Source organism: Protopterus annectens, chromosome 3.part1 (assembly GCF_019279795.1).
Source record: "Protopterus annectens isolate FY-2018-M chromosome 3.part1, PAN1.0, whole genome shotgun sequence".
Classification (NCBI taxonomy): domain Eukaryota; kingdom Metazoa; phylum Chordata; order Ceratodontiformes; family Protopteridae; genus Protopterus; species Protopterus annectens.
In genome coordinates this window covers 948,443,699-948,462,610 of record NC_056732.1, presented here as the reverse complement: position 1 = coordinate 948,462,610, position 18,912 = coordinate 948,443,699, and the positions used below count along the sequence as shown (strand labels likewise).

At 40.6% G+C, this 18,912-nt stretch overlaps 1 protein-coding gene across 1 annotated transcript in view; it reads left to right on the top strand.

The window, feature by feature from the left end:
* RTTN (rotatin) overlaps positions 1 to 18,912 on the top strand; it is a 3,641,098-nt gene that overhangs the window by 3,538,962 nt on the left and 83,224 nt on the right. The window contains exon 49 of the mRNA XM_044067142.1: positions 1,310 to 1,577. Coding sequence (XP_043923077.1) covers positions 1,310 to 1,577 — 268 coding nt within the window. The remainder of the gene's footprint in view (positions 1 to 1,309; positions 1,578 to 18,912) is intronic.

Sequence of the window (18,912 nt, the reverse complement as noted above, 5' to 3'; positions counted from 1 at the left end):
CCTACTTCTCAAAGAATCTGCAGGGCCTGTCCAAAAGAAGTTTTCCTACTTTGCCCCCCCCCCCCTCCCCCATTAAAGGCCCCATATCACCTTGGGACCTCAGTTTTGCCTTAGGAAAATTGACTGTGCCTCTGTTTGAACCAGCCCTTTCAGCAGAACTCAAACTTTTATTCGGTACAACACTTTTTCCTAATGTTATTTACTTCCACAAGATGAATTTCAGAACTCCAAGCCCTGCATTGCAAAACCTTTACTTAATCATTCATAAAGATAGGATTTCAGTATGTACTAAGTCTTCCTTTTTACCCAAGGAGACACATGTCTACTTTTGACCATCCCCTGTATTTGCCTGTCTTTTTTTCTTCCTCCAAGCAGGGAGAATACCTCCTTCATTTTCTGCATGTTTGTATAGACAATTCTGGATTTACCTTCATTTGACAATGCAATTTCAAAAAAAAGTTCAATTGTTAGTGACCTTTTCCAAAACCAAATTAGGTCAAATGATGCAAACTCTTGTTAGCCAGATAGTTGTCCAAATGCATTTTATATATTTATGTATCCTCTAACAGATGTTTGCCATGCAAACCAAAGGCTTTTTTCCACCAGAACTGTTTCTGCTTCATCTGCATTCTTCAAACATTCAATTAATGATATTTTTATAGTGGCCACTCAGGCACGTTTCTATACTTTCTGCAAATACTTCAGACTGGAAATGGTGTTCAGTACTTCCAGGTCTTCCTTCAGGAACACCATAATCTGTGGTACTTGGTCATGATGTCATCGAAGAACTTAGCTGTGTACTGTGTTCCATCCATTGAGCAATAGTTATGTACATACCATAGCACTGGATCTTGACTATCCATGTCCATCCATTTCACCAATCCTCCCACTGTCCCCCTTCCATATTGTCACCTGCTCTCCTAATAAAGCCCACATATGCTCTGAGGCCATCTTCTCTTTCTGATTACGGAGATTTCCTTTATTTAAGAATCAATCTGCTAAACTTGATCTGTAGAGGAGGGGACTGGTGGTGTATTATAGGAGTTAGGAGAGGATACTGAAGTGTTTGAGAAGAGACAATTGTGTTTGTGCCTGCTGGAAGACCTGTCCCATTCAGGGAAGTGGATGGACATGGATAATCAAGATACAATGTTATAGTAAGTACATAACTATAATTTATGCTAATTGTAGTGCATTTCTAATTTAGGTGGCAATTTAAATATTTTAAATGGAGTGTTTGTTGAGATGTTATCTTGTAATGTAATTGAATTGCCTTAAATTAATTCTTGATTCCTGTATTTTGTTTCAGAGTAACTTCTTACAGCACTTCGTATCACTGCCTCTTCCTAAACTTGGAAGTAAAAAACTTAGTACTGTGACAACCCTGTGGCTGAAACTTTTACTGAACATTTCATTTGGTGATGATGGACAGCAAATGATAGTAAAATTTAATGGATGTTTGGAGTTGCTGACTGAAATGACTCGATGCAAACACAAGTGCAGCCAACCAGTGGCACTGCTAATTCTTCATAATATTTGCTTCAGCCCAACAAGCAAGCCTAAAATCCTAGCCAGTGGTAGGTACTATATACTCTTTTATTACATTTCATAATAGTAGTATAATGTGGCGCTATCTGTAGCAGCTGATGCAGGTCAAAACTGAATTGTACAGTAACATACGCATAATTTGTTGGCAGAGGAAGGCCACCTTGTCTGCCTTTTATGTTGCATAACAGATTGTCACAGTTTGTTAAAAGTTGTGAGCTGCTAACAAGCTTTATCCTGTAGTTCTGAGTATGATTATCTTATTCCCAGGTCCTGAACCTCTGTTCAACTTGAGGAAGTCACCGAACTAAACTGTTCCTGTTACCCCTGAAAGCAAGTACTTCTGCCGGATACGTTTGTTTACTTAATGGGTGAATTAAAACAACAAAGCTGTAATTTGTTATAGCCAGCATACAGTTTCTTTGTTCACTTCAAAAGGATCAATTTATGTGCATCTGCTGCATTTTAATTTAGTACTTACTTTCTTGATTGTACAGTATTCTCTGCAAGGCTATTCCACATACCTACCAATCTACAAACCTCCTGTCTTCAGGTAGTTCCCTTTGCTCTTGTTTATCTTAGAAAGTTGCTACTATCTTAGACTTTATTTGATCATAATTGAGCAATTTTAGTCTCAGCCCTGGTGCAAAGCAAGATGCAAGAGAATAATAGAAATATACAAAAGTAAACAACAAAAGCAGTCTTAGTAGAATATGCACTGGTCCTTCACAGCATGAGATGTGCCGTTTATAAGGAAATTAAGATCAGATCTTCAAATTCCTCTGCATGCTAAGGGACCAAAAAGGTTAATAAAGTTTTTTTTTCCAGGTCCTTCGCCCTTTTGATTGTTTTTATCTCAGTTGGAAAAATCACCTTTCTCTATTTCTGTACTAGTTTAATTCTTAAGTAACTTTCTGCTGTGAATATTGCATTCTGTGTAGTTGTTTTCATTCTGTTTAAGTATTTGCATCTAAAATCCTTGTTTTTCTCCATCTCTCAAATCCCCTATCCCCCATTTCACTATCATCCTTTTCCACACTGATTTATAACATTCTACTTCAGTTTATTTATTTCAGCCTTAACTGCAGGAGACGTCCTTCCTTATCACTGTTGCAGTATTCTTCACACTTAGGATATCCAGCCAGCATACCAAATCCTTTACACCTTCCGGGCGATTTACATCAGATGCATGTCCTATGTGCAAGGCATAAGGTAAAATGTGACATATGAGCATCTAATCCTCAGAACTTCTTTGTTGCCAGTTGAACACTGCATTTGAATTCAGTCTGCAAGTCAATCAATGAGTTGGTACAACTACTAAGCCTTATAAAGATAACTGCTTAGTTGGGGTCTCTTCCTTCCTTTTTTTTTCTTCCTTTTACTTTAGTTCACATGTCATCCAGCAAAGGAAATATGAGTGTGGGAGGCAGATTCCCCATAAAGACTGACACAAGAAGTGCCTTTTTGTTTGGGTGCTATACACGACCATAAAAAAATGTGAGATTTGTCAGATGTTTGTCTCCCAATACACTCTGTAGTCATCTGTCTTCTTTTTCTATTTATCTGGAGAACCAGAGGTTCAAACTTTTGGCTGAAAGTACAATGGCTTAATCCACCTACCTTAGTGTTCAGCCGCCACTTAAGAAGAAAGCCAAAAAGGCACATACTGACCCTGCTGGTGTTCAGTCTCCACCAGACATCTTCTTCGGGTTGGTGAAGAATCAGAGGACTGTCAGGTGCTGTTAGCTCTCTCTGCTGCGACCCAGTTGGAGGCCATCTACCCTTATGTTTTCTGAGACTGTGCCTCCATCTGGTGCATATGTGGAGGGCAAGCCACGATTGATTATATTGGAGGGTCCTAGGGAGATTCCCTAAATACTTCTTTGGTAAGAGGTGTCTGATGCTCTCATTGTATTTCGGCAGGGGTTTGAACCTCCTAGATTTTTTAAAGCTGATGGTCCTTTAAAAAAAGAAACTGAAGACTAGGCAATGTGGCCTCTGTGGCTAAGGATCCCCACAAAGAATGGCAGGATTTTACTCAGGTGCTTTTCAATGCTGTTATGGCTCTCAATCCCCCTCAGGGATTAGCTGTTCCTGCATCTGTTTCCTGGTCTTCCATTCCTTCCAAACATCTCAGGGACTCTGATTCATCTGCTGAAGAGTTAGACTCTGGTGAGGAGTGATTGCCTCACTCTTCAAAAATCCACTCTTCTGTTACCCTAGGGTCTGAAGAAGAGGATTCACTTTCTTCTGACTCCTCTGTGGAAGAATTGTCCTTTGGGGATATGTTGGTTCATATGATTGAATATTTTAAGTGCGACTGTTCCCAGGTTTCTGACGTTCAAGAAAGGTATTAACTCATGCAGACATATTTTCCTTGACCTTCTGCAGTCCCTCTAGTGCTGGATGCCCTTTTAAATACTGTAACTGCAGCTTCTCAGGCCCCTGATTCTCAGCCTAAGAAGTCAGATAGGTTCTGTAAAGTTCTTGAAGCTCAGAAGTTTTTGTATAAAAGCCCTTCCTCTGATCCTGCTGTTATTTCTGTGGCCACTGGTAATCCATCCAAGTTGCTATTTCTTTTCTAATCTTTTTCCTTCTGGTAAGGACAGCCATGCTATAGACAGGTATAGTAAAAAAAAAGTATGGACTTCTACTACCGTAGCTTTCAGGGCTATTAATTACCAGACCCATATGACTAGGTATGTCCTAGCTCTTTTATCCAAATGTGGGGGTATACTGGCTGATATGCCATTTTTCTTTTGAGCTGTGATTTTCCGGTGGCTTGTCAGTCTATTAAATGCAGTTTTGATACTGATGATGCCTCCTCTGGGGAGCACCATCTGGATCTCGATTGAGGATGTATTCTGACCCTGCTGGTGTCCAGCCTCCAGCTCCACTAGTGAATTCACCAGATTTCTTTGAATCCGGGTTTGCCTTTCCAGGTTCCTCTCCATTCTCAGGAGCTGTACACAGATGCTTCCAGTCAAGGTTGGGGAGCCTTCTCAACCTCAAAATCCAGGGTCTTTGGTCCCATCACCAACTGGCAGACTGTATCACCATTGAGGAGATGAGGGCTGTAGTTCTGCCTGAGAACATCAAGGCCAAATTATTAGACTCCCCCCTTTAGACAACCAGAATCTCTTTGGCACTGCTGCTGCCGAATTAAGACCCTTCAGGATAAGGGTAAAGTTATGCAGGATTTTAAACAAATCTTAGTCTCTGTTGTTCTTAAGTTTCAGAGAAAGTATCCATCTACGCTTTCTTTTGTCTGTAGGCAGCCTAGACAGCCTTCTGAGGGCACAATGTCTTATAGAAGAGCTTTTCCAGACAAGTCTTCTCAGGGTTCGAAAGGTACAAAGTTTCCTTTCCCTGACAAATCTGCTTTTGTTTGACATTCAGACACTCCTCCCCCTCAGCCAGATTCCTCTGTTACTCAGGTTGACTTTTTCTTTTCCTGTTTGCCAACAGATAACCACAGACAACTGGGTGCTTTCCATTATCCAGAATGGTTATTTTATGGTCTGCATGTCCCTTCCTCAGGCCTTCCTCAGCTCCCACATTTTCTTTTGGTTCTTCAGGGTCTGGTAGTACATGGAACCATCCCACCTGTCCCCTTATTCTCAACAGGGAACAGATTTTTATTCCAGGATATATCATGTACCTTAAAGCAACCTAAGGCCTTGGTATACTGTCCGGACTTCGGGCTGCCCTAGGCATAGGATCCCTAATGTTATGAAGACTGCAACAGTAAAGAGGACAGTTACTGTTATGGTAAGATTTTACACAACTGTACTTTGCAACTAGTCAGACAGAGGTCCTCACTTTACAAATCAAGTGATGCAACAAGTAAGTAAAATTTTAAACATAAATGCACAATATCATTGCCCACACAGATCCCAAGCTTCAGGAATTGTTGAGAGGATGAACCAAACAGTAAAAGTAAGACTTCAAAATTGTGCAAGGAAACTGGGCTTAAATGGCCAGAGGCTTTGCCTTTAGTGCTATTTAGTGTGCACAATGCAGTTAGAAGTAATAGAAAAAATTTCCAGTCATGAAATTCTGATGGGAAGACATATGAGAATGCCTGCCACACCATTGCCTAGAAATCTGGAGTTACAAAATGTTGATGAATCTATTTTTCTTTATTGCAAGTGTCTTCTCCTTACACTGCAGCACCTGCATGCACAAGAAGATATTTGAGGCTCAAAAGCATCCCAGTCCAGCTTTTCAACATGACATGCAACCTGGAGATACCATTTTATCTGAACGTTCTCCAGAAACATTAATTTCAACTAAGATGGAAAGGACCATTCCTGGTTTTACTCATTATCGCTGCTGCCATCAGATGTCAAGGATGACACACTTGGATTCATGTGTCACACATTAAGAAAGCCCTCACCATTGATGTCATTCATTTCACTGATGAAGAACCAATCACATCCCATGCCAGATGAAAAAAAACAGAAAAACCATTGATGTGAGAGTGTTCGATCTCGCCGTTTGTTCTTACACCTGGGTTCGGAGCCGATCCTCGGCTCCGTGTCGGCCGCTTGCAAGCTCTGCATCGAGAAGAAGCTCGAGACAACCTAATACCCACAATCCCCCTCTGCCTTTACCTCAGATCTAGTTTGCCGCTGCAGCGTTTGCATCACTGGGTCGAGCTCGAGCACCTAAAGCTAAGAGTTAAGATTTTTTTCTTGTTATTTCAGAATAATTTTATTCTAAAAAGTTTGTTTAGTGACAAAGTGTGTGTGTGTGGTACGGTTGAGGAATTCTCGGTTCCGTTTAAGTTAATTTAAACTTATTAGAGTTTCCCTCGGGGCCCTACCACCCCTTACTGGATTGACTACCGGATAGACATTTTTCCTTTTACTGGATTCGACAATTTCACCGGATTGGACTTACTACTGGACTTGACTTCACACTTTCTACCCATATTAAGTTTAAGATGTCTGAAAAGGCTAAATCTGGGTTTAAGCGTTGCCAATGTGGGCAAAAGATGTCAGTTACTGACAATCATAGTTCCTGCGTCTACTGTCTTGGCCCTCTCCATCTGCAAGAAGACTGCTCAATTTGTCATTCTTTCAGTGGGAGGGTCATGACAGATAGGCGCAGGAAACTCATGGATAGGGGTTTGTTAAAACCTACTTTTCAAGAGGCTCTGGATGCTTCAGACCAGGCATCCAAATCCTCGAAGGAATCGAAGACGTCGGAGCCCAAGTCATCGGCTCCGAGCTCTTCAGTTAAAGTTAGATCACCGGTTCCACAGACTTCGGGGCCGAGTGTTCAACTGTTGTCAGTTTCCGAGCCTCGAGTCTTGGAACCGGTAACGGAGCTCCCTCCCCCGACACTATTGAGGTCGGCTCCATCTTCGATTCCTTCGACCCGTTCTTCCAGGCCCCTTTCTGATTCTGATGTAGACCGCGTGGTGCAGAAGTTAATGGAGAATACGGCCTTATCCAAACTCATCTCGGTCTCCTCTCAATTGGTGTCGAGACTTGAAGGCCTTCCACTGTCTCCATCTGTTCCTCCTCCGAGACCTGTCCAGTCTTCGGAGCCGGAAGAAGCTGAGCTACTGATTGTGGAGCCCTCGGTGCCAGAACCGTCCTTTTCTTGGTCGGCTCCATTCACCTCGACTCCGTCGGATCCGGTACCGGAGTCTCGGAGCCGAAGATCCATCCTGGGTTCCGGGACCGAGAGTCGGACCGATGTTTCGGTTCCGACGCTCCCTCTCGGGGCCTCGGCTCGGATCGACTCAGTTCCGTCCTCGGGGTCGATGCCTTCGGTGCCTGTCTCGGGGATTCTTCCCATTTCTTCGGAACCGGGAAATACCTCAACGCGGGACCCGGGGGCCTTCGATCTCATGAGGAAGGTGTTGTCTACCCAGACAACCACATCAGCAGAAACAGCTTCTCCTCCCCATAAAGGTCCGTTATCCTCCTCTGCACCCACGGCTACAGCTAAGCGTCGAGCACCTGTGTCTCAGCCACCCCTGGAGGGTGCCCCCTCTTCCTCGGAGGCTTCCCCCGAAGACGTTCCTAGGAAAAGATTGTGTAAGAGGAGACACTTAAATTCTCCACAAGAATCTTTGACATCCGATACTGACTTGGATGAGTCAGAAGGGTCCCCAAAGTCACCCTCAGAAGATGTCTCTTTTTCTGACATCTTGGAGATCCTAAAGCAGAGAGGTGATTGGCAGTCCCTCCCCCCTTCTGAGGATGAGTCAGTCTTGCTGAAGGCATTTGGTGCTCGCCCTTCCTCCTCCTGGGTTACTCCGCCCTTCGATGAGTTAATGGAGCTGATTGCTCGAAGGGCGTGGGAGGCTCCTGACACGGTGGAGCCAGTCCCTAGAAAGCCTAATAAGTATATTACTGCACCCCAGGACAAGGCTTATCTGACAAAAGGAGTTCCAGTGGACGCTATGGTGGTGGCAGCGGCCACAAAAAAGGAGATGTCGGAATCTTCCTCATCTGTCCATCCCCCTAACAGAGATTCTAGGACCATGGACAGGTACGGGAAGCGCATTTTTAGTTCAGCGGCTTTTTCTATGCAATCCCTGAACTATTTGACCCACTTCACACGACTACAGAGGGATCTAATCAAAGAGTTGGGAGATACCCTCCAGGGTACTACAGATGCTGCTGTCTCGGAGAAAGTTACAGCACAACTCAATACCCTTACATCCATTGTAAACTCGTCCATGAGGCTGATGTCATACGCAGCTGAAGGATCGAGTAGGGCAGCAGCTTCAGCGATTGCTCTTCGTAGACAATCCTGGATGCGCTTATGTTCATTTGCGGAGGCCTTCAAGTCTTCCTTTACTAACGCCCCATTTGACGGTGCCACTCTCTTTGGCCCCAAAGTAAAGGAGACCCTTACCCGGTGTGAGCAGGAGGGAAAGACTCTGTCTGCTGTCGGAGTCCGTTTTTCCACCCCATCCAGACCGTACCCCAAAGGGCAACGCGGTGGGAAAATGTGGTTTCGAAAACCCCAAGGTTCTTTCCCAGGCACACAGGGTGATGCCCCCTCTAGAGGCAGAGGAGGGGGCAGAGGTGGAAGACGCCGCCCTGGCGGCAGAGGGGGTCCGCAAAACCAAGGTGACAGGGATACCCCCCCTGGAAAACCTTTCCAGCACTCCTGAGAGGAGGCCCGACTGTCCTGCTCTGGAGGCAGTCGGGGTCGCTTAGCTTTATACCCTCACGCCTGGCAAAATCTTACTACAGACAACTGGGTAAAAAGCGTGGTTACCAGAGGTTACAGAATACCCTTCCTATCCACCCCCATTCCAAAGAGAAGACTCCCAGATGTGCCGCCCCATCTGCGAGACCCAGCAGCTATAGAAGTTTCAAAGCTGCTAGAAAAAAGAGTCATCCAACCAGTCCCAGCAGACCAAAGAGGATTCGGAACTTACTCAAGGTTCTTTTTAGTTCCAAAGAAGACAGGGGACTGGAGGCCGATTCTGGACCTAAGCAACCTCAATACCTTCGTCAAGAAAGAAAAGTTCCGAATGGTCACGCTTCAATCGATCCTTCCATTCTTACAGAAGGACGACTGGATGTGCTCAATAGATCTGAAGGACGCATACTACCACATCAAAATGGCCAGGGCGTCCAGAGATCATTTGCGCTTCCGGCTGGGAGCCAGTCACTATCAGTTTCGAGCCCTGCCCTTTGGTCTGACCTCAGCCCCCAGGGTTTTCACCAAATGCATGGCAGTGGTAGCGTCTCATCTGAGACGCCTAGGATTCCAGGTGTTTCCGTATCTGGACGACTGGCTCCTTTCTGCCACCACCCGGCGTCAACTGATACAGGCCAGGGATTACACTCTACAACTTTGTTTTCACCTCGGAATTTCCGTAAATTTCGAAAAATCTTTATTACAGCCATCACAGCATATCTTATTCATAGGAGCGGAATTGGATACGCATCATTTAATTCTAAGGCTTCCTCCAGAAAGGATAGCCTCACTACAAAGCCACATATCTCTTCTTCTGTCATCCAGAAAATCTCCAGCAAAACTGGTTCTGAAGGTTTTGGGTCTCATGGCAGCTTCTCTCATTGCGATACCATTGGGAAGACAGCACATGAGAGTTCTACAATGGCTACTGTTTGCACAATGGTCATTCCAACAGCTACCTCTGACACACGAAATTCTGATCACAAACACATGCAAATCACACCTAGCCTGGTGGCTTCAGACTTGCAACCTTTCCAGCGGAAGACCATTTGTGCTACCCACGCCGACAGCCACGGTGACCACGGATGCTTCCCTGATAGGGTGGGGGGCATCTTTCAGGGACAGACAGTCCAAGGCGAATGGACCAATTTAGAGTACAATCTGCAAATCAATGTTCTAGAGTTGAGGGCAGTGTTTCTAGCGTTGCAACACTTTGCTCCCCTTCTTCCTCTAGGGACTATTGCAGTTCAGACAGACAACATGTCCGTAGTCTGGTACATAAACAAACAAGGGGGAACCAAGTCTTATCAGCTATGCAGAGAGGCCATGAGAATCTGGCAATGGGCGGAGTCCACGGGTCGCTTTCTGATCGCAACGCACATCCCGGGGTCATCCAACGTCATAGCCGACAGGCTGAGCAGAGCAATCCTGTTGCCTCACGAGTGGTCCCTCAAACAGTCAGTTGCGAAGAAGATTTTTCGCAAGTGGGGCCAGCCTTCCTGCAATCTTTTTGCGTCTCCAATGAACGCCAAATGCAGGAGCTATTTTGCCCTATTACCCCCTCCAGGGGAAGTCCCCAGGGACGCGCTGGTGCACGATTGGCCCCCGGGTCTCCTGTACACTTTTCCTCCCTTTCCCCTGATTGCAAAGTTTCTGCAGAAAGCCAACAACCTGCAAAGGACGATAATCCTCATTGCCCCATTCTGGCCTCGTCAAATTTGGTTCCCATATCTTTTGCAACACCGCATTCGGGGACCTTGGATCCTGGACCCAGAGCCAGATCTACTGACTCACTCGTCAGGGGTTCCTCACCCCTCGGGTCACTCCATCTAGCAGCTTGGCTGCTCCGCTTCCCTTTTTAGCCAAGTCTGATTCTCTTTCACCTGCAGTTCAGAATATACTAGTGGCTTCTCATAAAGCTTCCACTACAAAGACCTACACTAGTAAATGGAAGCGTTTTGTATTCTGGGCAAACTCACAGCATTTGGACCCTGTCATAGCTCCGTTAAACAAGATCTTGGAGTTTTTAACAGAATTGTTCCACCAAGGAGCGTCCCCTGCCACTTTGAGAGTGCAATTGGCTGCCATCTCCAACTTTCATGTGGAAGAATGTGGGGCTCCTGTTATGGCTCACAGACTTTGTAAGGCCTTTTTAAAAGGGTCTTTCCATATTAGACCACCAGTTAGATCTCCTACATCGCCTTGGAATCTAAACCTTTTATTATCTAAGTTGATGTTACCCCCATTTGAACCAGCCTCCTCTTGTCCATTGAAGTATTTATCGTGGAAGACCCTCTTCTTGGTAGCCATTACATCCGCTAGGCGAGTGTCTGAGCTTCAGGCTCTTTCTATTAAACACCCTTATTTGATCTTTCACTCTGACAGAGTATCTCTTCGCACTAATCCATCCTTTCTCCCCAAAGTTTGCTCTATCAGTAACATTAATCAATCCATTGAATTACCTACCTTTTTCAAAAATCACTCCAATAAATTGGAGTATATGTTACACAAGTTGGATGTCCATAGACAACTTAGATTTTATTTGGATAGAACAAAGGATCACAGGAAATCTGATCAACTTTTTGTAGCCTTTGCTGACAGCAGGAAAGGTGTAGCAGTTACTAAACAAACTCTTTCCAAATGGCTAACTGATTGTATTATATACGTTTATGATTCTTCAAATCAAACTTTATCTGTCAAACCCAAAGGACATTCTACAAGATCAGTATCTACATCCCTGGCTCATGCAGCTCGCCTACCATTAGACACTATTTGTGCAGCTGCTACTTGGTCTAAACCACATACATTCATCTCTCATTACAAAGTAGACAGGGTTTCTAGGGACAGGGCAACCTTTGGTTCCACTGTGCTCAAGAACGTTCTCCCGTGAGTTCCTCAGGAACATGGAGCTAGGGGCGCTACCCAGGTGTAAGAACAAACGGCGAGATCGAACACTCTCACATTTAGAAGTTATGTCCTTACCATAACGTTCCATGTGGAGTGTTCATCTCGCCTTTGTTCTTACATTCCCACCCTCCCTCCCTCCCTCAGGAAGAACGTTCAATTTGGTGCCTGGTCTGGGTTATTCTGCTTCTACACTTGCAGTTGTTATATATATATATATGATGTACATGTGTATATATATATATATATATATATATATATATATATATATATATAGATATAAGTGTTCTTGCTTCTATGTAATTTTTTGGCATGACTGTGTTCTCTCTCTCTGACTGCTGGTTTGCTTGCAAACTAGATCTGAGGTAAAGGCAGAGGGAGATTGTGGGTATTAGGTTGTCTCGAGCTTCTTCTCGATGCAGAGCTTGCAAGCGGCCGACACGGAGCCGAGGCTCGGCTCCGAACCCAGGTGTAAGAACAAAGGCGAGATGAACACTCCACATGGAACGTTATGGTAAGGACATAACTTCTAATTTCCAGAAGTGAGGCCTAGTGAGTCTTCAACAGTGCCATCATGTTTGCATCCAGAAGCTAAGTTTAGTGATTCAGCTATGACATTGTGGTCTGAAATAAGGCTTAGTGATTCTTCTTCAACATCAACAATATTTTCATTGACATCATAATCAGAAGAGATTATCAATGATTCAGCAACATTATCTTCAGCAGACAATGACTGACAGTCAGCTCAAAATCCAGGCAGTGAGTCAGGTGATTGTGTTGCACATGGGGTCACTGTCTGCAGAAACTTCAGGATGGAGTTTGCTTGGGAATCGATCTTATATGGACTACAGAAAGATGCTTCATCATCCATGCTTGCAATTTTTTGAGAATCCTCTCCAGCCCTGACCTGCTCAATGTTCGTATAGACTTATTATTGGAATGACTGTTGGAGTTTTTATCATCATTTTAGTACATTTTTTGTCATCTGGAACCATTGGAACTGTAAGCACTGAATACATTTTTATCAGAGATAAGAATTTAGCGAAACTCAGGATAGAAGTTTGGTTAAAATTGAACAAAAAAAAAAACAGATTAGCATCCTAAGTTTAACACTTTCTCTGCTGCCTTACATACCTACACAAAAACTATGATGGTTACTAACTGTTGGGTGTGTACACATATACCCACTGCACGTGGAGTATTCCATTGATTCCAATACCAGCAACTAACATAGAAACTGGACCAGCATTGCATACAATCTTCTTAACCAGAAATTGGAAAGATAAACATAATTCTGCCCCCTTTTCAGTAGTTCTGCTTCAGTTGTTAGTGACTGTAAAGGAACATACTTGTTATGTCAAAAATGGGACACTTTGTTGGATGGAGTATGCAATTTCACCCAAAAAATATGAAAAATATATAATGGGCTGGAGGCTTGGCTATTTTGGCATTACATGAGTTCTGTTATATGTGCAGAGACCAAGCTCAGCCATGGTTATCAACTGACTGCTCGAGTTGTTCCTATACAGGCCATGTCATCCCAGCTGTACAACATACAGAGACTTCACCTAGTGGTTAAATTTGTAATGCCCGCCACAAGAAGGCAGCAAAGGACATTGAGAAAAATAGATGCTTCCTGGGTTTATCATCATGCTGTAGAAAACACTGCATTTAAAGGATTAGCTTACATGGATCTCTGGGATGGTATTATTTCAGCAGCAGGGATTGTACTTGCTTATGGGGCAGTAATATTAATTTGAAATTGAGAAAACTGTCTAAATTATTAGAAATATTAAGTAATGCTACTTTTAAATCAATAAATCAGATTATATTGGAGATCACTGTCATGCCTAGTGTTGTGCTGCAGAACTGAATGGCAGTTGATTTCACCCTTGCTTCTAGGCATGGTATCTGCACTCTCAAAAACAGAGTGCTGCTTGTTCATTCCAGATAATTCAAATGCCATTTGTAGTTACCTAGAAGTTATACAATAAGTGGCAGAACTGTCTCATGCCAGAGAAGCTGACAGTTCAGAGGCGTTTTAAAATTCTTCATGCTAATCGCAGTAATCATTATTCGTTTAAGAATTATTTTATTTATCTTTATAATATTGATTACAAAACATTTAGAATCCAGAAAAAGCAAAAAAAAAATTATAAAATGTTGATATTAAAACTAGAGCAGAAAAATTGCCACTGACCACAGTTGTGAAAAGTTATGATGAAGAAGATAGCAAAGTCTGTTGAAGGATTTTGGTACAAGGAGAATGTGTAACAAAAAAATATACAAGCTGTCTTTTTTCATAGCCATCAAGACTGTATTTGCAAAACATTTGTATAAAAATTGTGCGTGTCAGGGATAGAAGAAAACTAAATGTAATGCATGTCTGATTGCATGTGAAAAAGTGTCCACCCTTTAGAGAACTTGTTGCCATTGTCCAGTCAATAAAAAGTACATGACATAGCATCAAATGGGGGAATGCAGAGGAAAAGGTGTAAAGAGGGGAGAATGTTTGATGAATATCTTATTTTTGGAATCCATTTTATTTCAAGATGGTTTCTGATAGTTTTAGTCTGATTTTGGTTATCTATTTTCTGCCAACAAGAATAGTGCCAGCATAGAAAGTTCCAGTGTGGAAGCTCAGAAATTGTACCTGATATGGAAAGGTATAGATAAGGAGTCGGAAGAATTTCAGTTAGCAAAAGTAATGCAGAGGTGTTCAGTTGTAGTTAGTCAGTGACTGTAGTTTAATAGATACAATATATTCTGCCTAGCTGTAAGAATAATATAAAAGAATGACGTTTCTTGTGTTCTGGGACACACAACATTGATTGCTTAGTCTCTCTTCTCTACTGAACTTTGTTGCCTGAAGTTATTTTGTACTGTAACATTCCCCAAACTCTTCTTCATCTTTGGTCTTCAGGAGCACTTCAATTTCTGACATACAATACCACTGTCATGCAGTTTATCAGCAAGTATGAGAAACAGCTACAGATTAGCAATGATTCCTTAGGATGTTGCTATTCACATTCTTTTTCCTCTACACAGGCAGTGTTCCATCAGGACCAGAACATCTTGGCAGACTACGTGAGCAGATCCAGGGCAGATCCTCATGAATGGATGAAAAGTGATAGAGTTCTGACAGTTGGGTAACCCAGAGATAGATTTTTTACCTCCACTCTGAACCATCCTCTCAGAATGGCTTGCTCTAGGACCCCTTGCAAGGAAGCCTGCAGGGTGGATACCTTCTCCTTCCCATGAAAGGGGAAATTTCTGAATGACTGCCCCCCCCCACCCACCTATTCCTTCTCATCCAAAATCTCCTTCTGAAGGTTCATAAAGACAGTTCAAAAATAGACACCCCCACACTTGTTGCTAAGACAGCGCTGCCTCTTCCTTCTCTCCCACTTAGTCGAGAGCAGTCACCAGACATTACCACAGAGGATGGATTTGTTCATACAGCAGAAAGGTTCTGTAAGTCAGCTAGACCTGAAGACTCTCAGTCTCATAGTATGGATGATAGACTTTTAATCCCTTTTAAAAAGAGGATGTGCTACAGTTAAAGGAGGCTAGGAAATCTGCAACTAGACGTAATACAGTTCTAAATGGAAAATATTTTCTGTTTGGTGATGGAAAAAGGATTGGATCCATAGTAAGCAGAGACACCTTTCAACCTTGAATATCTGTGTGAGTTGCTCAACTCTGACTTGGCATATACTTTTATTAATGTATACTTGTTAGCTATTTCAGCTTGTTTATGTAGAGACCCACCTCTTTCTTCATGCATTGAGGTCAAGCGGTTCATAAAAAGCCCCCACCCCCAATATACATGGAAAATAGATCTTTTAGTAGCCTTAACAACTGCCAAAAGGGTCTCAGAGTTACAAACTCTCATGTCTACTGTACTTTTTCTAGTCTTCCAATAGGACAGGGTAGCCCTTAAAACTAATCTGTCATTTATACTTAAGGTTGTTACTAAAATGTTCTTGAATCAGTCCATTCACCTTCCTGCATATTTTCATAGTCCTCAAAATAAGGGAAAAATAATTCTTTATTTGCTAGATGTACATAGACAAGTGAGATTTTTTTATTTCGATTCAGACCCTGGATGTTGTCAGAACTACAGTTATTAATAATGCAACAGAAATCAGTAGAGTCATGGTTTGGTACTCGTTAAAATCATATTTATTTGGTAAGACCCTCAGCTGGTACAAAAACAAAGTTAGAGAGTGGGAATCTGAATCATTAGACTTGCAAACCAGACTCTTGACAGCAAAATCTAAAAAAAAAAAATCAGAATTGTCCAGAAGTAAAAAAAAAAAAAAAATAGAGGCATTAAATAAAAAATATAATGAAATTCTAACACACAAAACTTGTCTAGCCTTGGAAAAATTAAAAATAAACTCATTAGCCACCTCCCCCAAATATCTACATAACTGATCTACAAGAATTAAAATACAATCTAAAGCAAATAACATTAGTAGTATATATCATGAAAAGAAAAGGAAAAAGTATCAGATATAGGAGACATCCTTGAAGCATTTCAGTTCCATTTTATGGAACACTTCAAAAAAGAAGATTTAGATACCAACCAAATAAACTTAGATACAAACCTTATCAATATAAAAAAAATTCCCCTATATCCTACAAAGAAATTGTTGACAAGATAAAAGAAAGTAAATCTAATAAAGCTCCAGGGATATATGGTATTATTACGGAAATTTACAAACTCTTCCCTTCAACAGTAATCTCCCTTTTTCATAAAATTTTGCTAGAAGTCCAGTCAGAAGCAAAAATACCACCTTCATGGAAATATTCTCTCATAACACCAGTTCTAAAAGATAAACCATCAGACTTTTGCACCTCAATAAGACCGATATCATTACTGAATAATGATTACAAAATATCCATGTCAATCCTAGCTAACAGAATGAAAATCCCACTGTCAAAGACAATTAATAATGATCAGATTGGAATTTTATATAACAGGTGCACACATGATAATATTAAAAGGATACTTAGTCTTATAGATTATGTGAATAAAGAAGATAGAGAAACACTTGTAATCGGATTAGACATAGAAAAAGCCTTTGATTCCCTTAACTGGGAATATCTATTTAAAACCTTTAAAAATTTCCTCCTCCCTTCATCTTATTATTAAAAAGCATATATATTAATAACTTAGCCCATATTAAATTAAGCCCTTTCACCTCAGAATCTACCCATATAATGAAAGGTACTAAACAGAGATGCCTCCTTTCTCCTATTTTATTTGCTTTGGCTATAGAAATACTTGCAGAAATAATACACAATAATCCAAGAATAAAAGGACCAGTACATCTCTAAAATAATGCTTTTTGCTGATGATATTTTATTAACCCTATCAGACTCCAGTGAATCATTAGCAGAGCTAGAAGAAGTAATGGAGAAATTTTATAAGATTTCAGGTCTACACTTTAATAGATCAAAATCAAAATTTCTATTTTTAAATAAGAAAAAAAAACTACAAGTTGCAGATAAATCCATCATAGAAAAACAAGAACGTACGCTAAATTATTTAGGAATAGTGTTATGCAAAAATATAAACGAAACAATATTAAAAAATTATAAAAACATTATTGAAACAATAAAAATATATACAGAAAAGTGGAACAAAATTATATTAACTTTTGAAGACAGATTGCAATTAATAAAAATGGTCTTATTGCCAAAAATACTATATGTAGCATTAGCAATACAGTTAATTCCTGAAAGATGCATTCTCAAAGAAATAAACTTATGTTTAATAAAATTTTTATGGTATCCCAAAAAGAATAGAGTAGCTCTAACTCATCACATTAGACCCTGGAAACAAGGAGGATGGAACTTCCCAGAAATAGAAACATATATAAAAGCATCTGTGCTTAAAACTACAATAGACTGGATAAACCCAAGTTATTTTGCCAACTGGAAAGAATTAACAATGGCTATATTAACAAACGAATTTAATCTGTAAAAATATGTTAATAGTATACAAATCAAACAAACCCTGGTACATACTATGCATAGGTATACAATATAATATAACAAAACCTTCTACAACACCACTGATTAATCACTACATCAATTCCTTTAGGAAACTTATCAATGCAAACATAGATCTAAAACTTTGGTTTGACCTTTTAACCCCATTTACCATCACTAAGAACTTTCCTCACAAAATATATAGGGAAACAATAACCTCCTGGGAACAAAATGGATTCTTATGCTGGTTTCAGTGTATAAATAAATTAAATGTTTTAGATATACAGATGATAAAAACTGCTTACAATATTCCAACACAGGACTGGTTAACCTTACAAAGCATTCTAATGTGCACTCAAGATTTATGCAGATTAATTAATAATTCCTCATTTATAAGATATTCCAAATCTAATAATTTTTCTGTATGAATTTATATATAATAGTTGTGAAAAGAAAAATTCCATTTCAAATCTATATAAAAAGTTAATAACATGTAAAACAATTCCCATACCATCATACTGGCAGTTCTTAACAAAACGTCAGTCATTGCAGTTAACAGAAGAAACTAAAAGTAACATCTTACTATCAGTTAATTGCACACCTAACACACAGTACTGTAAAATATTTAACTGAAAATACTTACATAGAGCATTTTTAACACCAGATAGAATTAAAAAGATCAGTACTACTACAAATGTTTTTTGCTGGAGGTGTGAAAAGTCAAATAAAGCAGACTGGATTCATATTTTTTATGAATGTAATAAAATTAAATCATACTGGAATGGAATCAATCATTTTTTTACAAGCTTTATTTAATGAATCCTTTACCTTAACTAAAATATTGATAATACTAAATGTAAATGAAGGTCCCTACCTGAATAAGACAAATAGGTATTTGTTATGGACAATACTTGCTATATCTAGCAAATGTGTAACCAGAAGGTGGAATTCAAATACACCCCCGACCTTGGAAGAATTCTGCACTTTACTGAGGACAGCTGCATTGATGGAAGTAAAAATCAAAGAACTACAAATCTATCCCAGGCCATTGGTAAATAATCCTTGGAAGAAAGTTATATCTTTGTTGGACACTGTAATAATCAATATTGTATCTCTGATAACTGATCTGATTATGCTATATTTAATAACATAAAGTGTATATAACTGAAAGTCAGGCTGTTGTAAATATTGTATATAGTTGTTTAAAATTATATTTAAAAATATTATGTAAATGTTATTTTAATGGAAAATAAAAAAATATTTGATGGAAAAAAAGATTTTTTT